The 24,492-nt window shown below is 44.7% G+C and overlaps 1 protein-coding gene across 4 annotated transcripts in view; it reads right to left on the bottom strand.

The window, feature by feature from the left end:
- The window catches only part of ILDR2 (immunoglobulin like domain containing receptor 2), a 40,518-nt gene extending 16,780 nt beyond the window's left edge, over positions 1-23,738 (bottom strand). For 2 of the 4 annotated variants that reach the window (XM_081858479.1, XM_081858481.1), the window contains exons 1-3: positions 23,216-23,738; positions 14,540-14,872; positions 13,555-13,674 (exon numbers count right to left, since the gene is read on the bottom strand). In XM_081858479.1, the coding sequence (XP_081714605.1) occupies positions 13,555-13,674; positions 14,540-14,872; positions 23,216-23,261 (499 nt within the window). In that variant the 5' untranslated portion in view covers positions 23,262-23,738. The remainder of the gene's footprint in view (positions 1-13,554; positions 13,675-14,539; positions 14,873-23,215) is intronic. The other 2 variants (XM_081858480.1, XM_081858482.1) reach the window with 1 other exon arrangement.
- Positions 23,739-24,492: the final 754 nt, after the last annotated feature.

The following is a 24,492-nucleotide window of genomic DNA, read 5'->3' as shown; positions in this document are numbered from 1 at the left end:
AACTATCTTTGGGCTGAACTATATGTTACACACATAACAAAAGGCCAGAAACTCATTTTCCTGGGGGAAAGCAGTTTGCACTGGAGAAGCAATGTAACAGGGAAGGGATCTTTAACTCTTACTATTCAGAGTGCTTCTTCCTACCAAATCCTGCTCTTTTCTACTGCTATCCCTACAAGGTCCCAAATCCATGGTTTAAGACACCTGGTGAGGATACGAGCACTGTTATGCTGGAAAAGGGTGCTACTCCTTCACAGTGTAGCATTTTCTTGATCTAACTGTGCCCCTCCAAAGTTCCTATTTTCCTTGCCGTGGGTAAACATATGAAAGGTACCGATCAGGAAAATGGCATGGGCAAAAGGCTTCAAAACAACATGGCAGTCCTGATTCAATTCTCCCCTTCCCTTTAAAGAGAAACTAAACATTGGGAGATCCCATCACAAATCTCCCACATTTCCTCTGGTTTGACCCTGAATGTAACACTGTACCTATTCCTTCATACACATTTAAAACAGCAACTGCACTAAACACTAGTCTCAGTTGCATGTATGTTTATGACTTTCAGCCACAAAAAGCAAATATGTAGGGAGAGAAAACTTCTAAACAAGTCTTTTCTGGTGCCCTCCAAATGGTGTGTTTTTTTTTGGTGGGTTTTTTTTTTTTTTGCCAACCCCATTGTCCCTGACCATTGACCATTTTGGCTGGGGCTGATAGTTGTGGGCCAAAACTATCAGAGGCTACCAGGTAGGAGAAGCCTGCAGATACCTGGAGTGTGGGGTCATGTTTTCTAGTTAGGGAATTGTTTGAGGCCAAGTGTGAATGCCTAAAGATCTGGAGAATTGAACATCCCAAGCACTCTCAAACTGTGATCTGGCCTCCAAAACAAAACAGATGTGGTAGCCAACCTGCCAACCCCTGTATTCCAGCACATCCTGTCAAAACAGTCAGATCAGCCTCGATTGCCAGGGACCATGCTGCACCCTCCACACTCCCACAGAACGGTTTACAGCCAGATTCCAGAATACAGCATACACTTCAGACAAAGCACACACACCCGCCCAAAGACTGTGTGTGTTTTGTTCTCGTCTCACAGATTTCTTCTCGCCCTTCCCTCCTGCCCACCACCCTGTCTAATGTGAAGAATTCAATCTCTAAAGGAATTCACTAAGCTCTCTCCTTGGGGGCTAGTTCAAAGCACGGGGGTGAGGTGGAGGCGGGGCAGAGGCCATGCCTAGGTCTGAACCTGATGACTTGTATATTCCAACAGAAATTAAACAGCACTAAATAACTGTGCCATCGCCCACCTTTCAGCATTTTGATTCCCCCCTCCTTTTACACAAGCTGCATTAATTCAAAGATAACCGCTCTTCCCAATGCTGCGTAATTCCACCCCGCTTCACAGAACCTCCCCCTGATCCTAGTTTTTAATACCGGCTGTTAAGTAGGCTGCTGAAAAACACTACAGCTGACCCAGCCGCTCTTGTTCATACCAGTGGTAACCACAGCAACGGTAGGGGGGAGGTAACACATGGGCTTGTCATGAATGCTCGCTAATTGAAGGCCAACTTTCCTCCCACAGGGATGAGCAACAAGTGAACCAAAAATATATAACGAACGAGGACAAAAGAACACACTGGGTGAGGAAGGAAGAGGTCTGAATACCTCTTGGAAATTTTCAGGCAGAAAATTGAGACATTTTGCACATTTAGAAATTTGATAATCCAGGCGCAAGGCAGATGTGAAACTAAAGGTTATTTTCATGGGACTATATTTTTGGGGGGGGGATAGAAATTTGAAGTGTACAGTCAACAAATACACAAGGGCTGCCAGGATGCAGCTCTAATATTCTTAAAGGTTTTGGTTTTAGCAATCTGCTTGAGGAAACACACAAGTCTATTCCACTGCCATCATTCAGTTGCTATTTGCTTCCCAGCCACAGTGATGCAGAATGAGAGCATGAGCATTCAGGCTTCCAGCCAAGGGGCAACCAACATTTTTGGGTATGTCCAGGGGTCTCTCTCTTTTCTTCCCCTGCCCCCAAACTGTGTGAGAGCAGGAACTGACATTTGTGCAATTAAAAGAAGCTTGGGGTGGTTGTACCTTACTCCAAAAGAGGCAGTCAAACCCTCCCCTCATGACCATCTTCTTTAAGAGATAACTTCCTCAGGTTAAATGGTGACCTGAGCTAACCTTCGTTCCTGTACAAAGGTAAGCAAGGACATTTATTCACCTATTCTCGTAATTGTACACTGGGAATAGATCTGAGTCTGGCACTTAGTGGAGGTGCCAAACTCAATTCAAAATCAAAAGCAGGAGAGTACAGAGGAGGAACAAGCTGGCAGAGGAAAATAGCATATTAAGCGATCCAGATAACAGACCATCCATCTTGGCTTCCTGTTTATTATTGCTATTTCTTGCTGGAAAGGGAACTGCAGACATTTGATAAATCAATTGCAACAGTAGCATAGATTTCAGTGTATTTCACCTCCCCATAAACATATTTTTATCGTTGCGGGCTCCAAGCCCTCCTGTTTTCATGTGTTAGTAACTCATAGCAACTATCCTACTGCTAGTCTGACTAGATGGCCCAGTTTATTAGGATTGTCCCAGATGGTTATTTCCAAATGGCAAATTTGTCCTTGTTTCAATAATAAAAAGAAAATCTAGGACATGCTGTCATTGTCTCTATTCCCGCTGCACTGCTGATTATACCTTTTGTATAAGTACATCCAGCAGCTGCCTCTCTGCCGTTTCCCTAAATGCACCTGCTGCCTCTTAAACCATCAACGGAAGTTTGAGCCAGACACATAATCAAGTTGCAAGGAGTGGCCAGCAAAGTCTACAGAGAAGGAGCCGGCACTGATTTGGCATAGCATGTACAAAGCAGAGAAAAGAGCAGATACGGGGAAGTGAGTTACAGTGTTAAAGCAAAGGAAAGATATACTGATCCAAATGGCAGGGGAATAAATCAGAAGGGCAAACTCAAATATGGGGAAGGATGAAGAGAAGTTGTAAAATTTTGACAAAGGAAAAATAAATAAATGAGACAAGAGGTAAGTAGGTTATGGAAAAAGGGAAACATCCTATGAGACAAGACACACAAAAAAGGTTTAAGTAATAATAATAATAATAATAATAATAATAATAATAATAATAATAATTTATTTATTATTTATACCCCGCCCATCTGGCTGGGCCTCCCCAGCCACTCTGGGCGGCTTCCAAAAGAATATTAAAATACTATGATACATCAAACATTAAAAGCATCCCTAAACAGGGCTGCCTTCAGATGTCTTCTAAAAGTCTGGTAGTTGATGTTCTCTTTGACATCTGGTGGGAGGGCATTCCACAGGGAGGGCGCCACTACCGAGAAGGCCCTCTGCCTGGTTCCCTGTAACTTGGCTTCTCGCAGTGAGGGAACCGCCAGAAGGCCCTCGGTGCTGGACCTCAGTGTCCAGGTAGAACGATGGGGGTGGAGACGCTCCTTCAGGTATACTGGACCGAGGCCGTTTAGCCAATGTAGGTCTTTCAAGACCGGTGTTATATGGTCTCGGCGGCCGCTCCCAGTCACCAGTCTGGCTGCTGCGTTCTGGATTAGTTGTAGTTTCCGGGTCACCTTCAAAGGTAGCCCCACGTAGAGTGCATTGCAGTAGTCCAAGCGGGAGATAACCAGAGCATGCACTACTCTGGCGAGGCAGTCCACAGGCAGATAGGGTCTCAGCCTGTGTACCAGATGGAGCTGGTACACAGCTGCCCTGGACACGGATTTAACCTGTGCCTCCATGGACAGCTGTGAGTCCAAAATGACTCCCAGGCTGCGCACCTGGTCCTTCAGGGGCACAGGTACCCCATTCAGGACCACACCTGCCCGCCTCCTGTCCCCCAGAAACAGTACTTCTGTCTTGTCAAGATTCAATCTCAATCTGTTAGCCGCCATCCATCCTTCAACCGCCTCCAGACACTCACACAGGACCGTCACCGCCTTCACTGGTTCTGATTTGAAAGAGAGGTAGAGCTGGGTATCATCCGCATACTGATGAACACCCAGCCCAAACCCCCTGATGATCTCTCCCAGCGGCTGCATGTAGATGTTGAAAAGCATGGGGGAGAGGACAGAACCCTGAGGCACCCCACAAGTGAGAGCCCAAGGGTCTGAACACTCATCCCCCACCACCACTTTCTGAACACAGCCCAGGAGGAAGGAGCGGAACCACTGTATGACAGTGCCCCCAGCTCCCAGCCCCTCAAGACGGTCCAGAAGGATGTTATGGTCGATGGTATCAAACGCCGCTGAGAGATCCAGCAGAACTAGGAAACAGCTCTCACCTTTGTCCCTAGCCCACCGGAGATCATCAACCAGTGCGACCAAGGCAGTTTCAGTCCCATGATGAGGCCTGAATCCCGACTGGAAGGGATCCAAATGGTCCGCTTCTTCCAGGCGTGCCTGGAGTTGTTCAGCAACCACTCACTCAATCACCTTGCCCAAGAATGGAAGATTTGAGACTGGGCGATAGTTGGCCATCGTGGCCGCATCTAAAGATGGTTTTTTAAGAAGAGGTTTGATAACCGCCTCTTTCAGCGGGTCTGGGAAGGCTCCTTCCCGGCTAGCTTTTATAAGCCAGGATGGGCAAGGATCCAGGAGACAGGTGGTTGGTTTCACTCGTCCAAGCAGCCTGTCCACATCCTCGGAGGTAACAGATTGGAATTGATCCCATGCAATTTGACTAGACAGGACTCTAGCACTCTCCCGCCCCGGCCCTGCTCCCACGGTGGCGTCTACCTCTTCCCGAATCTGAGCGACTTTATCTGCAAAAAAACTTTGCAAAATCATTGCAGGAGATCATGTGGCCCGTACTGGGCCCCAATGTAGCAGGTGGTTCCGCTAAATTGCGGACCACCTGAAAAAGTCTCCTGCTGCTGTTTTCTGCAGATGCAATAGAGGTGGTGAAGAAAGTCTTCTTTGCCGTCGCTACCGCCACTTGGTAGGCTCGACATTGAGCTCTAACCTGTGTCCGGTCAGCTTCAGAATGAGTTATCCGCCACCGGCGCTCTAGCCGTCTCAACGATTGTTTCATTGCCCTGAGATCCGTGGAAAACCACGGGGCTTCCCGGGCTCCATGCAATCGGAGAGGGCGCTTCAGAGCCAAACAGTCAATAGCCCTGGTTAACTCCACATTCCAGCGGGCCACCAGGGAATCAGCTGAAAGGCCATCAGCATGGGATAAAGCATCCCCTACCACTCTCTGGAAACCATTTGGATCCATTAAGTGGCGGGGGCGGACCATCCGAATCGGTCCCACCTCCCTGCAGAGGGGAAGGGTCGCGGAGAAGTCCAGTTGCACCAGGAAGTGCACTTCTTTTGTTTCACTTTTAGTTAGTGTCAGGTCACCAACATCCGTAGAGGTAAACACCAGGTCCAAGGCATGTCCGCGGCTATGGGTTGGGCCAAACTTATTCAGGGACAGCCCCATGGAGGCCATGCTTTCCACGAAGTCCCGAGCGGCCCCTTGTAAGGTCGTGTCGGCATGGATATTAAAATCCCCTAGGACAACCAAACTAGGCGTCTCCAGGAGAACATCCGCCACGACCTGAAGCAGCTCGGGCAGGGAATCCTTGGTGCAGCGGGGAGGTCGGTACACCAAAAGGAATCCTGTACTGCCCCTATTGCCCAACTTCCAGAACATGCACTCAGAGAACTGGGTCTTCCCAATAGGACGCCTGGTGCAAACTAATGACTTCCTAAAAATCACTGCAACCCCCCCTCCCCGCCCACAAGGCCTGGGTTGCTGTGCGTAAGAGAAACAGGCCCATCTGCTTCATTCAACCAAGTCTCTGTTACACATGCCAGGTCAAATCCTCCATCCATGATCAGGTCATGGATGGCAGTGGTCTTATGAATCACTGACCTGGCATTGCACAGCAGCACCTTCAGGTCATGTGGGTATCCCTTGCTGATTCTAGTATCCATCTGGTCAGGACCAGACCTGGAGGTAGGGATAGTCCTCAGACAACGACTAAACCTGCCTCCTCTGTAATGACATGGTCTGGTCTTAGCGTAACTCCTCCTCCTATCCGAGATCACTGAGATCGGTTGTCCCAACGCATCCCCCCCCTGTGGAACATGCCGCAGCCATTTTGTTGGCTGGGACCCACTCCCCGGCAGCCATGACCCCTCCCCTTAAGAACAAAATAAGGCCTTAAAAAACATCATGGATGGTCAGTGTGAGGGGGTGAAAACATGCAAATGTAAACACAGTAAAATAGCAAGTGCAGCTAAGCACAGAATAGGAATTTATGATAACATTGTTTTTGGACATATTGGATTACAGCAGTCTGGTTCTGCAGCTCTCTAATGGGAAAAAGGAACTATTGTTCTTCTAGCGGTGGCAACATGTGGCTATTTGGCAAAACCGTAGCACTCGTTGGGCCTCGACATTTAGACATGATCCCATAACAGCATAAAAACGATGTAGAGAGGAAACGCGTCTCTTGTAAATCAGAGGGGCATCCAGGAAGCCACTGAGAGATTTATTGGGAGAGTGTGACCATGTAATGAATTCCTCTTTCCTCCCTCTGCTAGAAATAAACTTCTTCTTTTCTGCCCATCCCTCTCTTTCTTGTTTTGTCAATCAAGGGAAGAACAGCAGCAGCTATTTGCAGAGATCAAAGTTTTAACAGGCAACAGAGACCGCCAAGCAGCCTGTTACCATAGAAACCTTAGTAACGGAGGCCTTTGAATTGTGCCGGTATCCTTCGTTAGCAGCATGTGGCCGAGGCTGGCGAGTGAGAAGGAATGATGGGGAAATCTTTGGATAACAAGCACCACTTCTAAATAGCATTAAAGGAGGGGAGTAGGACTGGGCAGAGGAGACTCAAAGGCTGCTAACAGTGCCATGTGGGCTTGAGGCAGAAAGGCTGGGGGGGGGGGCGAGGAGTTACAGCACACTGAAGATGCAGACGGGAACTACCACTCCATCAGAAACAGGCATTCACAAATCATGACAAAAAATAAATAAGGAGTTACTTTGTTCTACCCTTTTCATATTACTACTATGTGTGCTATTCTGTTAAGTTTTACTCAGAGCAGGCATTGAAATTAATCAACATGGCAAAGTTAGGTCCATTAATTTTAATACCACCCAATGAATACCACCCACTGTTTGCTTACTGATTTGTTTATAGGTGTCAGGAGTCAAGCCTGCAGCAGGATGGTGGGACCTTGGCCCCTCATATAAAGCAAAGATTTAGGCTGTGTGTCACACCATGCTCTTGCCAAAGAGCCAGAGTCGTTTGTTCTGAATTGGCCAAACTAATGAAACTCTGAGAAACACATGAGCAGTCTCCCAATGGCTTTTTATTGTTACTGAAAGGCAATAAGGGGTCAGGGATTAGGTATCTGACTGGAGAAGAAGCAGAGGAAGGAGTGCCTAACCCTTTCCCCTCAGGCCATTTTTCTCTATATATTACATTTGCACTTTCTGTCATCATGCTGCTGAACAAATAAACAACGAAGAAGAGAGCAGGCAGACAGGTGGCCCATGCGGGCCTTTCCATGCACTTCCTGCCAGACTGGGGTAGGAAGAAGAGGGAGGGCAGACAGACACCACAGGGAGGCAGGGTGAGCAAACAGACCAGTGTGGTCTGGCAGGCAGGTGGCCCAGGAAGTTCTTCCCAGATTCCTCCTGTTGTTGCTGCCATCACCACTGGTGTGGGGAGGGGAGGGGAATGAAGGGAAGAAAGTTGCTCTCCACTTTGTCCTGCTGCCATCACCACCTTGTCAACTTTCTCTCCTTCATCCCCCCCCCCCAGTGGCAACAGTGACAGAAGCAAAGAAGGGATGGGGTTAGGGAGTGGCAAGGGGTTGGAGAGGGTTTTTGGTGGCAAGCTGTGTGGGAGGGAGTTTGGGACCAATTGCGAGGCAGGTGCTGGCAGTCGGTATGTTTGCGAGCAACACAAGCAGCCTCAGAAGTCCCTAGTGCAAGTGAAAGAAGGGGCAGGGGGAAGCCATGCCATGAGGAGAAACCCTCTTTGCATATATCCTTCCTGTTTGGACAGCTCCTTTATCTTTTTTTTATAATAATTTTTATTAAATTTTCAATACAATTATACAAATGTCACCATATCAGAAAATGGACAGCTCCTTTATCAGTGAGTGTGTGGTAACACCACTTTTGAATGGCAGACAAACTCAGCTCCCATCCACAGTGGCTGCCCACCATCTTAACTTCCCCCAAGTGCAATGCCTGTCCCTGGCCTATTGAGATTGGACAGCCAAGTTCAGCTTCCATTCAAGAGTAGTACTGCTACCTGCTCTCTGCTCTTTGGCCACCAAAGGACCCAGCAGCAGGCAGGTGGGTTAGGCCAATGAAGGACCCTACTGAGCCCCTGGGGCCTTCAGCCAATGTCTGACCTGGCTGGCTGTTGGTGCTACGCCTGCTATTCATCACTAATCTCCCAGTCAGGATCAACATGAAGCAATAATATGGGCAGGACCTGCAAACAAGGCACTTTTAATTATAGGCACGGGAGCCCCCTAAAGCTTCAATAGCACTTTGCCTGTTCACACTAGAACAGCTGGTGCTGCAATTACATGTTGTTGCAAAAAGGGAAAGAAGCCCACCACCACAAATCAAGTCTGAAAGGAATACGGGAGGGTAGACAACAAAGAAAATATTTGACTGCATTTATTTAGCAACATCATCTGGAATTCTCTATAAAAAGTAAATGGGTAGAGGATGGCAGTTCCACAGAAAAGAGTCTGTGTAGAAGCGACCTCAGACGCTATTCATTGCAGCTGCTTGAAACGCTGTTTCTTCACCCAGTCTTACTTCCTCTGTCCGATCATACTCAGACCACCACTACTGATTTGGCAACCACAGGATCAGATAATAGACCTATAACTCTGAGGGAGCAGGCAACAAGAGTGTCTGCTGTGAAGCCTTCTTCCCCAAACTACCACTTCCTCCACACAAGTCTTCACTTCTGCTTTGGTGACAGGGGATGTGATAAGACATCTACTCTCCAGAGAGTGCCAGTTGCTAATCTGCAGTTTAGCATTTCAGTGGACTATGTTGTGGGATAACAGCATCCCACAACATATCAAAGGTACCAACACCTGTTTTAATCACAAGTACAGTGGTACCTCAGGTTAAGAACTTAATTAGTTCTTGAGGTCCGTTCTTAACCTGAAACTGTTCTTAACCTGAGGTACCACTTTAACAAATGGGGCCTCCTGCTGCCGCTGCGCCGCTGCCGTGCGATTTCTGTTCTCATCCTGAAGCAAAGTTCTTAACCCAAGGTAATATTTCTGGGCTAGTGGAGTCTGTAACCTGAAGCGTATGTAATCTGAAGCGTCTGTAACCCAAGGTACCACTGTAGTTGCTGATTGGCAGCTTTTCAGCAAAACAATATAAAATCAGTGGTTCTTTTAACTATCACATCTTTATCATATTTTAAGTAGAAATTCACTTGAAGGATTCCTCTAACTTTCGCATCCATATCACCTTGTCTAATGCATTTTTGCTGAGGCAGAAGAGATCACTAAAACTGACCTAAAGTAGCATGTCATCCAGCAGGGCCCTCACCTCGCGTGGAGTCAGACTTTCCTCTCCACAGAGGCTTTTCACCCACTCTGCTTGCAGCTATTTTATTCTATCCTGTTCTGTTAAATATCCATAGGGTTGTCACATGGAAGATGGAGCAAGTTTGTTTTTTCCTGCTCTGGAGGCAGGAAACCAATGGATTCAAAGTTACAAGAAAGGAGATTCTGGATAAATATCAGGAAGAACTTTCTGACAGTACGAGCTCTTCAACAGTGGAGCAGGCTTCCATGAGAGGCAGTGGGCTCTCTTTCCTTGGAGGTTTTTAAGCAGAAGTTGGATGGCCATCTGTCATGTATGATTTAGTTGAAATTACTGCATTGCAGGGGGCTGGACTAGATGACCCTCGGTGTCCTTTCCAACAATGTGATTGTAAACGTATCCCATCAACACATACACAGACAGGAGGCATGAACTGATAAAGTAAGAAGGTGTATTTCCATAGCTGGTGATGACAAAACAATCCTTTCTGAAATCTGATGGTAGGGAATCTTCCCATTTCTTGTCCTAAGGCGGGGAGGGAGAGATAATCTGTCCACCTCCAAACTGTCAGTATTTTGCAGGAAGGATTTAAATAACATGCCAGAAATTTAGGTTTCTGCAATTAAAATGGATTAAAGCATCCTGTCACAACATATCTACTTTATAAAACAAAAAACAAGACTTCTGGGATAGGAAAGTGACAGGGAAATGTACTTAATTGTGTCAGATATTTGATTAATTAACAAGAAGACATACAGTATAACCACCACACGCAAGCAGTGTGATGCCAGTGAGCAACCCTTTAATAAAGTTGTGGTTTTCTACAAATGCACTTATGAAAAATCTTGTGAAACTGCATGCTCACTTTTATATATCTAAATCAGAATATATGTGTTTCCTGCCTCAATCAGAAAGATTCAGATGTTGCTCTGTCTGTATGATTAGTTATTTTCTACTTCTACAGTTTTAAGAAATATTGCACAGAATGAGCAAATAAAACTTTTGAAATAAATTTGTCAACAGGCTAGTGAAGTAGGAATGATTTAAGTTATCTCAGTTATGTAGGATGACCCATAAACATCTATTTGCTCTTAAATAACCCATATTTCATGATTTTCAAGAGCTTTACTCTTGCCGCATAAAAAGCTACCCTTCTCACATAAGTCCAGGGGATAAGGCAGCCCCCAAGGTGTTGCATAATTTATAGGCAGCCCCTAATCCCTTTCCTGTTCTAGTTTTGCGTCCCCCTCTAAGGGAATAAGCCTCCCATCTGAATATCAGCAAACAGAAAAACAAAAGCCTCTCACTCTGACTCTCCAAGAACTAAGATATTTTATCTAAGCCTTTTCTACAGTTCATTAATAGTGGGATGGGGTTTAAATGTCCCAAGAAGCTACAGAACCTTGAACAAATAGTCGTTTCTAAGTGTTTGTTTTCTCCTTTGAATGATGACAAGAATGCTAAGCATTGGCAATGAAATACTACTGGGTGTGCAAAAAAATAAATAAATGCATTTTTATAATGTATTATGCACACACACAAGAATATAAGTAGTATATGTTTCTGGTCTTGGATCAGACCAAATTGGAGCCAATCATTTGCTTCTGAGAAGCCCAAAGCAGGGCATAGAGACCCCTGATGCTGCCCCCCCCCCACTATAACAACCGGTGTTTAAACTGCTTCTGAATTGGAAGTTCCAATTATACACAATCCTATGCATGTTTACTTAGAAACAAGCCCAACTGAATTTAGTTGTACTTGGCCTCGGGACTGCAGTCTTAGCCATCATGACTAACATCCTTTGATTCACTCCTACTACACTGATATTTAGGTAATCCCATCTAAACCCAAGGCCATTACCACACTTTATATACATTGTGTGTGACATGCGCTACATCTTCTGCCAACTGATTTCATTGAGCAACCTCAGGTTTTAGGATTGTGAGAGCAGAAGCAGAGGGGAACCTCCTACCAACTAACATGGCCAATTTTGGATTTCTGGAGGGCACCTGTGCAAATGGGTACAAAGAGCATACATGCTAAATGAACATGCTTGAGGAGGGAGTCAGTATTGGCGCGGCAGGTTTTGTCTCACTGGGGGTGCCAGAAACAGGAAACTTTCAATAAATAGGAAAACCCTCAGAGGCCTAGCCAGCTTCTTATTTTGGAGTATGGTATCCTTCTCTCTCCCTCCCTCCCTCCCTCCCTCCCTCTCTCTCTCTCAACAGAGTCCAAGACTTTGTTCATCACAGGGTATCACTAAGTGACACAAACGTAATCTCTCTTCATCATCATAATCTCCCAGATAACCCCTCAAGTCCCTCAACTAGTTTCCCCTCTTTCCTGAACTCCAGTGTGGCTCAGCACTGGGCTGAACCTGACCTTTCTTCCTTCTTTCTGAATATAGCAGGGCCTCTTTGAACCTTGCCTTTGCCTTCTCTGAGACATGCTCCTACTCTTCCTCTTTTGCTGCTCTCCTTTTCCCCTGCCAGCCACCCAGTGGGACGAACAGAAGAGCATCAGATGTCCAAACACCACAGCACTTCAGGTCCACCCATGTTTACATCCGGTTATTTATGACCTCCCACTTGATGGTTTAAAATAGAGCTGAGCCAAAATTATCTGCAGACGTATTAACAGTAGTCTGTGAAGTGGATCTAATGGAGACTGTGGAATTCAAAAGTTACCCTTCCACTCATGAAACAGAAGGACTCCTTGCAGCAGAAGGTGACCTTTGGGTCCTACAAGTGACTTGTGGCTGATAGAACCAACATATGACATCCACAGTGAATCTGCTGAAAACATCTGGGAACTGATCAGGCACCACTGAAGTTGGATTTGCACAGTTCATGCTGTAGAAATTTGCCCCAAAGTTCTCTTCTGCTGCTTCCAGGGCTGCCATTTTGCATTGTAGTTTGAAGAAAAGGGCAATAGGATACCTGGCAAACCATTTACACCAATCCCACCATGTTATTGTGGTTTTTTTTTTTTTTTGAACAATTGTTATTTCTCTGCCCAATTTTTCTAATAATTTCAGACAGCGGTTTAAATTTTGAAAACAATGCAAAAGCTGTGTTTTTAACTTGTAGGCTACATTAATGAAATTCATTGTGCATGTTGGCACTGCAACGTTTAGTGTAAAAGTATTTTAAATTATGCACTTATTATTTTTGTTTTAATGTGAGCCATCTGGAGTTTCAAAGAAAACAGGATACAATCATTTAAGTAAACACTGATCTTGGAATACTGCTTCAGTGGAACTTTATCATTTAAATTTAGGAGGAAAGAATCTGCCACTCTCCATCCTTTGTTACATGTTGCCTTACAACAGTGCGTAGTGATTGCAAAACAATACTGGCTTGTATCTCTTTAGATCAGCTTCACTCTGACACAAAGCAACAATGCAAGGAACAGAAAGAACAGAGAAGCACACCCAGGAAATGTTGCAAATCTTTTCACATATAGACTAATACCATGCATTTAAAAACAAATCCCAGAGTGGTTTACCAATACAGTGGTACCTCGGGTTAAGTACTTAATTTGTTCCGGAGGTTTGTTCTTAACCTGAAACTGTTCTTAACCTGAAGTACCACTTTAGCTAATGGGGCCTTCTGCTGCCGCTGCGCCACTGGAGCACGATTTCTGTTCTCATCCTGAAGCAAAGTTCTTAACCCGAGGTACTATTTCTGGGTTAGCAGAGTCTGTAACCTGAAGCGTATGTAACCTGAAGCGTATGTAACCCGAGGTACCCCTGTAATCTTCCCAGAGAACTCTGGCAATTGTAGCTCTACAAGGGAAATAGGGGACCTCCTAACAACTCTCAGCACCCTTAACAAACTACACTTCCCAGGACTCTTTGGTAGGAACCAGGTGGTATAACAGTGCTTTAAATGTATGGTGTGGATGTGACCTTAGATAGGTACATAGAAATCAGTAGAGAAGTAGGCTGTGTTGAATGGGAAAGTAAGCTCACCCAGAACAAGCAGCTCCACTGACTCTTCCGTCTTGCCCTCCACATCATCAGGTGTGATAATGAGGCAGTAATACAACCCACTGTCTCCCCACATCAGTTTTCCAATGTGGAGGTCTGCATCTGAAAAACAATGTAAGAGAAATAGTAGAATCAGAAACACAGAGAAAAGGTGAAGGACTAAAAACAAGGCTTTCACTAACAGTTGTTACTGGCAGGAGTGCATTTTTCTTCCTTAGAGAAATAAGCACACTCCAGTGAGCCACAGTGCACTCCAGAAAGCCAGCAAACTCCGCTGGACAGTGATTTGGATCCAGAAGACCAAATTCCTATTTATTGAGGAACACACCAGATTGTCTTTTCCACAATGAAAGTAGGACACATATAAACTTATCTCACAATGCCATTTGTTCCCATGCCCTTCAACACGGAAGCAAGGTATAGGCCCATTCACATCACAGGCTCCTGCTGCAATCCACATATACAACACAAACATCTGTAGGGAAGGGGCCTTCACATATAGTTGAACATGCAATGGCTTCTTTGGACTCTAGGATCTGGGTGGTCAGGGTTGCAGATCACAAGAAAGCCTTCATGCAGTGCAAAGTGATTGTGAATAATTTTTATTTCTATAGGAAGGGACATACACCTCAACAACACACAAGAACAAAAAGATCTTCTATTTTGCCAAGGTTTTTACAACTCAATTTTTGCTTATTGTTTTACACTGCCATTAGATGTTTTTACATCTAAGATCTCTCTGCCTTGTTAGTTTTCGTGTTTTATTGAAATTCGTACTTTAACCGTTTCGCAGGTTTTTTAAATGTAAACTGCCCTTGGAATATGACTGAAGAGTGGAATATACATGCCTATAAATAAGCACACTGATCCTCATAAGAGAGATCCAAAACACTGGTGTGATGTTCTACCATTCATAATAGCCAAAGAAGCTTTCCCATAATTAATAAACTGCTAGGCAGGCAGTTACCATGGAGAATGGTGACATCTCTTCCCTTGTAGAATTCTCCAACTGTGACCGACGGGCCCTGCTTGGAAGCCACAATGCGAACCGTTCTTCTGCTGTCCACACAGTCCAAATATGGATCCCATTCCAGGTTCCTCTTGCTCACAGCCTGTAAGCCTGCAGAGACCACTCCCAGAGCTTCTCCCATGCGGTCTTGGCAATACGATTTGAACTTCCACTGCACCACAGCTGGTTGTGTGGAGGAAGTTGAAAAGTGGCATCGAAGCACGACAGACTGAAAAAGCATGGCCACCTTTTTCTTTTCCGGCACCATGACCTGAAGCCCTTCAGTCACAGCTACAAGACAAAAAGTATGAACGTTATTGATTTGTGAGGTATCAACCATCTGTTCAGTGGTTCTGATCAAGACAGAATGTTATACGGGAGATTGCCATCTGCTTTTGGTGCTAAGAAGAAAATGTGCCGGAGAAATACTGGCAGCAAGGCAATAGGGCTATTTAATCAAAGCATCAAAACAATACAGTGGTACCTCAGGTTAAGAACGTAATTTGTTCTGGAGGTCTGTTCTTAACCTGAAACTGTTCTTAACCTGAAGCACCACTTTAGCTAATGGGGCCTCCTGCTGCCACTGTGCCGCCACTGCATGAATTCTGTTCTCATCCTGAAGCAAAGTTCTTAACCCAAGGTACTATTTCTGGGTTAGCAGAGTCTGTAACCTGAAGCGTATGTAACCTGAAGCGTATGTAACCCGAGGTACCACTGTACTGAGCTGGTTCAGACGTCAAGGTAAACTGCAGTTTGTCATGACAGAAACAAGCCGCAGCAAAACTTGGCCTCACATGCTCTCCAATTCACCTCTGCTGCAGCCACAGGAACATCAAAAGCTTTCATTAGGGATGGTTGAAAATGTCACTTTGAATTTCTGGTTATCATCTTTCCAATCTTACCTAAGTTCAGTTCTCCATGTGAGTTTGCATTCTTTTTTAAGCCCACATGAAAATTCACCAGCATTTTAGTGCAAACTTATCCTAAGGTACAAATTTTTGCACGGCAATTTTCCCTAATACAGTGCATTTTTGTCTGTTATTTTCACTTATATGTGCATTTTTTTACACCCCCTTCCCTAGTATATGTATTTTGGACACTTTTGTTGGCTGAAGAACTGCCTTGCAGTTCAGACTTTGATTTTGCTAAACTTCCAAGGTTGATGTAAATAGCTATGCTGGAAAAACTTACAGATTTATTATGGGGAAAGGTATTACAAGCTTCCAAGGAACTAAAAAGCCTGGTCCATACACTATTTCCAAAGTAGTTAACATGTTTATTCTCACTTAAATAAATGGGATAAAATGCTGAAGGCTTTGAATAATGAAAATTGTGTGGAATCAGGTCATAAATGAAGTTAATAAATAAAAAAAAGTCTAAACCTAACTCTACAGGCTTGGGGAAATTTCACACCCTGGATTGTGTTCAATCTTAATCCTACTGAGTGGACCCACTTAAACTGATGAACACAACTAGTTTAGCTCCATTAATTGCAAGGGGTCTCCCCTGAGTAAAACCTTTTGGGATACTACCCTTTATATTTAATCCTAGCATAACCAGCTGCTGAATATCATAGCATATTTATATGCTTATATTTATATTCCGCCTCTTAATTTCAGAGATCCCCAAAGATAAAGAATATTTTTTTTTAAAAAAAGAAATCTCTATACAATCACAAAACCCAGTTAATGTTTTAAAAGTGGCAGCAGTGTCAAACCACATTGAAAACTGAAACAGGTTGTGGGGGCAGGTGCTGTCGAAACTGCTACTAATAGCCTGTGAACTAACCAAAAATCATCCAGGTGGAAGGATGAGAGGAAGGGAGAAAGGAACAAGTTGTTCAGCCATTAGCAATCAGTGGAAATAAACATTTCTGATAATCTAACAATACATTTTCTCCAAGTGATAGAACAGCTGCATTCTATGCTGGCACAGTAGACCCCAAAGATGATGTATGGGAATTAATTACATGCATGGAACTCCATCAATAGCTTCTGCATTATCCGTCTTTATTATAGGGCAAATTTTCACAATGCAAAAAGTGCTGGTTGAAAGACAATGTGTTGCTCTTACATACATCTAAGGGAACAGCTGGACAATGCAAGAAATATCACTTGAGCTACCCCCACATTAATCTGCACCATTGGCAAAGCTATGGCTTTAAAAGCATCTAAGGCACCACTAATGCATACATGACTTTTCACAAATGAGCCCTCTGTTCCTGAAATATTTATAAGTCTAAATAAGGCAACACAAAGAACAAGCTCACAGTTCAGAAGAAGGAAGGTGAGATTCCTCCTCGTGGTGAGAAGGGATGAGGAATTGCTTGCAGAGATTGTAGGAGTAGGTTTGAAATAAAGAAAGAAAAACCAATTATAATATTAGTATGAACAGAGTGTGTTCAGGAACTAACAAAATACAGGAGGGAAGTTAATATAAAAAGGAGAACTGGGTAACTGATGTGAGCAAAGAAAAGAAGAAGCTCAAGTGAAGATTCAGCGGGCCTACAAAGTTTTTAAATGTCATGTTCATGTTAGTCTCTTTAAAGGCTAACCTTTCATTTACTGATGAGTACTACCTGCATTCACTGAATTCCTGAGGTGAACAAACATATAATGGAAGCTTCAAAACACCCGACTCTTAACATGATAATTGTAACAATCAGAGGAGAACCTGACTGCATGCATCCACTCTAAACAGATGAAGATAAGAGGAATTAAATTTAGGGGAAAAATAAGTTGTTGGCTTTGGCAGCAGCAGTTTCTGTGCAATGGAGATAACAGAAATCAGTGCACAGGATAGGAGCATGAGTAAAATGCACATTAGTCATAGCTTTTTGAGCCCTTATTTTGCCCATAGAAGCGTTGCCCTTTTTTTAATGAGGCTGTACAAGTTTATATTGAAAACTTCCAACTTCTAGAGATGCCGAAATCAGAAAACTAAAAAGCAAGGCCTGCACCTGATACCAATGACATGAAGCACCATACCATATTTGTATGTTATGGTGTCTTTTTTCACTGGGGAGCAATTACTTTAGACTAGTGGTGTTCAACTGGCATGCCTTGAATGATGGTTAGGGGTGCCGCGGGCAACACTGGTCTCCATCCCTCTTTTCTCTCTCCCCTCCCCCATGCCCTCTCGTGTCTTTGCCACTCAAAGGTTTGTGTGGCTGTTTGCTGCAGCGGCCCTGACTACAAGCTCCCCAGACCAATGGTGTCTTTGGGGCTGGCCAGGGGGTGCTAGTTGCCAGCAGCTGAAGCAGCCTCGGAGTAAGCAAGCGAGTCGGCATGATGAGGCATCTCTCTTTGGGGCAGGAGGGTGGCTGCCCGGAGGACTCCTAAGGAAAGAGAAGGGGAGAGGAGACCAAGGGAACACTCCACAAGGGAGGGTGTTTGAAAAGGGGTGAGGGGCTGCCTGCTCTGCAGGCAAGGGGCAACATAACTGGGCTTCTCAGGCTTGGAGCATGTTTCCTCACAGGGGAGCCACAGGAAAAATGTAGTTGGTCAATGGAGCCTTTCAAAAAGGTTGAAAACCTCTGCTTTAGACTGATGAGCTATCTGTAAGCCAGAACAGGCCTACCACTCTAGACAAGGATAATCATTTTGAATGGGCTATGGGCCCAAGATGGTGTACTGGGAAAGCTGAGACCTACAGACGACAATACATGGTGTTCTGTTAATTTTTCTGCTGGGACGTTCCTGCAATAGGTGGCTCAGAAATGTCAGTTTTCCCTATCTAATCTGCTTCTTGACTTCCCCAGCTGAGAATTATTTTTGAAGAAAGACAGAACTAAATTCTGCAAGTGTTGGTCTCTGTTTGAAACAAACACTTTAGGCCCTGTCTGCAGACATTGCAGCATGTCATATGTTGTAGATGGAAACTAGAACCTTGCAGGAATGCACAGAGGGGAATCAGTTTCTGGTTTAAAGTGGTGCTTATATGTCCCTTGCATGACTGGACTGGACTGGACTGGACTGAACTGTACAGTACAGGGTTATCCAGAGAGCAGCAAATTGGGCAACTACCCTGGGATCTGTCCCCCACATACCAATGGCCACCACTGACAGCCCCACTGCCTGGCCAGCCCTGCCAGCTTCTGCCCACACAACAAAGCTCTCTACTTCCACCCTTCCTAGAACAAGACATGCAGAGAGTAGATGAGAGGCACAGAGCCTCATGGGTACTGTCACTGCCAAAAGGGCAGCAAAAACAAGAATAAACACCAGGAAGAGGACACAAACCTCATGGAGAAGAGTGAGGGGCAGAGGGGAGATTAAGGCTGGAGCAGATAAACAGTGTGCTTTGCCCTAGCCCCTACAAACCCCAAAGGGCATTCCTGGTACGGCAAACCCAGGAAAAGAACCTCCTGCACGAAGTGTTCCAGGCTTAAGTTAATGGGGAGGAGGAAATTACTGAATGGAATTGTGAAATTTCTCAAAAGCTTTCTTCCTATGTGAGTGCAGACACTGAAAATGTTCTCAATAGAAGCTCTGTAGAGGAGCTGATGGTAGGAAGCTTTGTTCTAAACCAGCCATTAAAATGTTGGTAATATTGTGGTATTACTGATCTAAATCAAGGCTCCTGTGGCGTTTCTGCATTGATGTACTCCTGCACTTCTATAGGAAATTTATTCAGTACTTTGGGGAAATTCCTCAGTGGGGCCCAAGGATAATGGCAGGGCATATAAAATGTGGTGTTGGAAAGCTGGCTCTCAGGCTCCCATATGTCATATGACTTGTTCATGGTGACTACGACGAAAGATTCTTTATAAGTCAGAATTGTTTTTGAGGCTGTAGGCAGCATTATCTTCTGCAGGGCCTGAGATCATACAGCAGGTGAGGCTTGCAGACATTCTCAGCCTGGTGAAATAACTCTGTAAAGAAATGCACTCTGGTGCTGCAATCATCAGGAGGAGTCCACACACAATTTGTGAAATGACTCTTAAGTTTCTCTGTTGGTTACCTCAACTTTCTCTGCCTCCCCCTCCCCACAATTTACCTTCTCCGATTTCATATAATGTCCCTCTATTGCCCTCTTCAGCTCTACTGTACTAGTTGTAGGTTTTGACAACTTTCAAGTAGAGTAGCCATATAAAATATCATTTACACAAATTGTAATGCAATAAAATAATAACATTGCTCCCTATCACATTTTATAAATTTATTTATATTTTAAGCTTTCATCTATGTTTTGGGTCAAATGCACACCTTTCAGTGCTGAAAAATTCATAAACTATCTGCCAACCTTCTACAATCCTATGTTCCAGGTATTCCTCAATCATGATAAAGTGTGAATTGCCCTGCTGCATAGCAGGGACCCACTTCCTGAGCCTAGTGAAAAATATTATGTTTTATTCTTACAGCTTTTGAGAATAATTCTACTCCTTTTGGAATGACTAAGAAAATATTTTACATAAAATAAAACTGTCAGTTATAAAATAAAACTGTCAACTGTTCTTTTGGTGTTATGTGCTTCACATTGTGGGGTATTACAGACCCCAATAACCTATTTGCAACCATATCATTTTACTGAAAAAGGAAAGCTCTTAGGGATGGTGTAAAAAAAAATTATGTGCAAACAGTGTCATGCTTAACACCATTCCCTCAGTTTTTTTGTTTTTATGGCTGTCCCGGCACACATCTGACCCCAAAGCTGACTTGATGCAGTAAGTGTTTCTTATCACCAAGGGTTTAACAAGACTCATTCAATTACTAACTGTGTGAACAACATCACATCTAGTTTGGTTCCAGCACTGAAATGAAAGAGAACACTAGAGACCACATGCAAGAAAAGTCTCCCTCCCAGAAACATAGAAAGCTGCCTTAAACCGAATCGGACCCTCTGGTTCATCTAGCTCAATGTTGTCTACATTGAATGTCAGCATCTCTCCATCGTTTAAGGAAGGAAGCCTATCCCAGCCCTACCTGGAGATGCCAGGGATTGAACCTCTGACCTTCTGCGTGCAAGGCAAGCACACTACCACTAAGCTATAGCCCTCTCCCCAAACGACCTCTCTGCAGAAGCAGCAAGGTAGGCAACGTTATATCGTATGCCTGAATCAGAGAATTGTAGAGCTGGAAGGGACCACAAGAGTCATCTAGTCCAACCCCCTGCAATGCAGGAATCTTTTGCCTAATGTGGGGCTTGAACCCACGACCCAGAGATTAAGAGTTTCATGCTCCAACTGAGCTATCCCAGTCTGGTTTTGTTTATCCACAGAAAAGCCATAAACCCACCTCCTTCCCGCCTTTCTTAATAGGGTGCAAGAAAGAACCATTCTTACAATGGGTTGCTGGTTGTTGTGCATACAAAAGTGAGTAGGAACAGTCAAATCCCTCAAGCTTGCTTCCTGTGCTTCTTCCCATAATCCATTTGTGCAAATTCAATACTGCAAAGTGGCAATTCCTAGAATCTTCTGTAGCCTAGCACCACGGCAACATCCTCCTCAGTACCTTGTAAAAATGAACTGATGACACTCATAGAAATACTCATCTGACACATATTCCTGGGATTTCCCTCCCCTCTCCCCATTCATACATTAGCAGAGGCACCATTCATACAGGGCACCATTTCTGCTTGGATGAAGGAAAGCAGCTATGTATGTTTGCATACACCGTCATGTGTGAAAATTATGCAAGTATCTGTTTTACTATAGGTAACCATAAATATGGAAGTCCCTGCACACTGCTTTGAATGCAATAATTTTCCACAGAAAACAACCTGGAGAAAGAGATATGCGAGAAGCAAAGCTAGCTGCTGCCAAAATAACCTTACAGGAAATAGCAGCAATGAATTCTTTTTTTCTGATGAAGTTCTCCTGACCAAAGTAAGCAACTACTTTTCCATGAAGAAAGAGGAAATGACACTCTTTTCCCCTGAGCAAGCAGAACTGCTAATCCAACCAATACAATCTGTGTTTTCCATTGGCAAAACGTCATCTTAGCCTTTTTACTTAGGCTAGACCTCAGCACGCACATACACAATCTCTGGGGCTGGCCTTTTCTCCCAAAGTTTCAACAGACATGATGGGCAGCAAAACTGGGCATTTCCTTGTGACCAAAGAGAGGCTTAAGGACCCACATGAATGCCACCACCATAACCTGCTGGTCAACACACAGACAGCCCCATCATCACCCATAACTTCTGCCTGATTTTTGCAGGAAGCAAAAACAGCATCCTGACTCCAGCCAGCCTAGTTCATGCATGTGCTGTGCTATGCTGTGCTGTGCTGTGCAATGCCAGGGACAGGATCCATGGTGACTAGTGATCTACTCAGTGCTTGCTTTAGTGTCCCAATTCTTGGTATCCCTTGGTGCAGGCTATCCTTGTGGTCTGAAAACTCAAGCAAGGCCTCTTTGGCTCCAGCTGGCATGCTGACGTTGCAGCAATCCAGAAATGGGATGGCCGGGTTAATGAGCTGCAGTGGCTCAGGAAAGGCAAGGTGTGGAAGTGAGCCCAGAATGGTTAGTAAACCAGCAAACTTCAGGCCCAAAATGATGGAGATGAAGGATTTGGGCTCTGTTTTCAGTATAGCAGGCAGATATGCTAGAAAGGAGAAAACAGAAAACTCTTCTACATAGGGCAAGTTTAGGATTCAGAGCAGGGTGGGTAGCAAGCTTGTGGGGCGGGTGGTATTAGCAAGCTCAAGGGGGGATTGCCATGTAGCTCCCTAGACTAGAAACCTCAGTTGAACAGATTCTCTGCAAGCAACTCTGCTGGGGGAAATGGTGGCCTGGGACCCTCCAGGGCCTAAGGAACTGGGGGTAGCTAGAAAAATGAGCATCATAAGCTGAGGGTTGCTTGGATGGTGACATTTGGATGTTTATTCTACACACACACCCAGCTGTAGAAGTGGTCATGGGGGCATGTTTGGCACATGTAGTCAGAGAAGAGATTTCTATCGCTTGATGGGAAAGCAGCCCGTTTAACCCTGTCAATAGACTTAGAATCTATGGAAAAAGAGAAGAACACCCCCTCCAAAAAATAAATAAATGCATGTGCATGAGTGAAATTGGGACATTAATCAGAGTTAGTGATTCCGAACCGAAGAGAGTACAGTACTGTAATAATGACTCTGCCTTAATTATCAATCTGTCTGTGCAGGACATCTGCAGGCAGAGAGCTTTGCCTGGAAGCCACAAAAACCTGCAGCGTACCTTGCCAATTCCGATGCCCCAATACATTTCCGAAAGATGTTTTCCCCACATCCAACTAACTCCAAAGAAATCCAGGAGTGGCACCCTGGGGGGAAAGACAGCCACGCTAAAAACCCACACCCAGGCCGAGCTCGCCTGCTTCTGAATCAGATCAGGACGAAAGAGATTTGGGAGGAAAAGTGGGGGCGGGGGGGGTAAAGTAAAGATCATTTTTCCCCTTTAGAAAGAGATACGCTGCGGGGGTGTGGAGCAGTTTAGTGCCTGCAACACCGATAACGGGCACCTCACTCAAACATGCTGTTTACTATTTGTTCCACATTTCTAAACCCCCCTCCCTTCCGTGCCTCCCACTTGCTGAACAAGCTTGAAACCTGCGGCAACACAACACACACAGAGCGGGGGGGGGGGGAGAGGGAGAGAAGGCAGGCAACTCCTTTGGGAATCCCAAAAAGTTATTGATCCCCATAAAATCCCTTACCTGTGAGCCACAGCAAAGCAGTCCAGCCTAGTAAGACTCCATCCATCTTCGTGGTCTGTCCCTCCAGAAAGGAAAAGGAAAGGAAGGGGAGAGAGGGGGAGAAACTGGAGCCAGGAAAGTAAAAAATGAGGCTCCCCGCTACGAAGCGGCTGGCACCTCAAGTGTTCTTTCCCGTTATCTGCGGGTCTTCCGCCACATAACTCAGCGTGTGAATAGACAGAGAGTTCTGAATGGGAGCTACCACTCTGCTAGGGGGAGGGGGGCTGCACTGCCCTCCTTCGGGAATTCTGCTCCCTGCGTCGTAATTTATGCATCTCAGGCAAGACGGTGGCGGGGGAATCACCGTTAGTCAGCTGTGGTCCTCGAACCAAGCTCGGATTGACAATGGGCTGAAAACTTCCAAGGTTTTAAGTCTTCTCCTCCCCCGCCCCCCGCAACCAGAATTCCGAGGCTGCAGGAGTTTCTAAATCACATGGCTGCCCATTGAAGCTGTCCAGGAACTGGAGAGAGTTCATCACACTGGGCAGTCTTCGTGTTTAAGGACTAAGTGGAGTAACTGAAAGACTAGTGAGAACAAGCGGCCGGATCTAAGAATGTGTACCAACGAAGCTGAGGGGGAAGAAGGGGCATGTGGTCCCAAACCTGAAAAGGGATCTTCCTAGGCATGCAGAGAAAACACTTATAAATGCTCAGCACCGGATGCATTAATCCTTCGCTGGTGCAGACATATATACTGTATAAACATCCACAAGTGCAGGGACAAGATAGCCAAACACTATTAGTTAAAACTCCTCTTCCAATACAGTAAATAGTTTCTTATGTATAGTTTCTTACGGTTTTCACATTATAGCTAGTAATAGAACAGTGCAGGCTTTTATCCTCCTGTTCTGTCTTATTTTATCTCTTATTCCCCCCTCCCTTATCTCATTTCACTGAAGCTAATGGCAAAATCTCTTTGTGTTGTTGCAAAATTTAGCAGGAGTGTTTTTGGTATGCATTCAAATAACTATTTATATATCAATGATTTTATATTTACACAATTCTAAAGAAGATAGTGCACAAATATAAAATATATATGATTTGAACTTTCTGGACTATTCCAGCAGTGATCAAGGCACACGAAATACTTGCACAGAACACCTCTCCCATTCTAAATGCCATTGCACTTATCAACTACAAAATAGGAATGGAAATAGTTACCTCAGCCTAAAAGTCTGAGTTAACCTGAATTTTTTCCTGGCACAAACAGGTACTACCACTAACAATTACGGTAAATT

The sequence above is a fragment of the Podarcis erhardii genome (assembly GCF_964252035.2).
Source record: "Podarcis erhardii genome assembly, chromosome: 4".
Taxonomy (NCBI): domain Eukaryota; kingdom Metazoa; phylum Chordata; class Lepidosauria; order Squamata; family Lacertidae; genus Podarcis; species Podarcis erhardii.
This window is presented reverse-complemented; position numbering and strand designations above follow the sequence as displayed.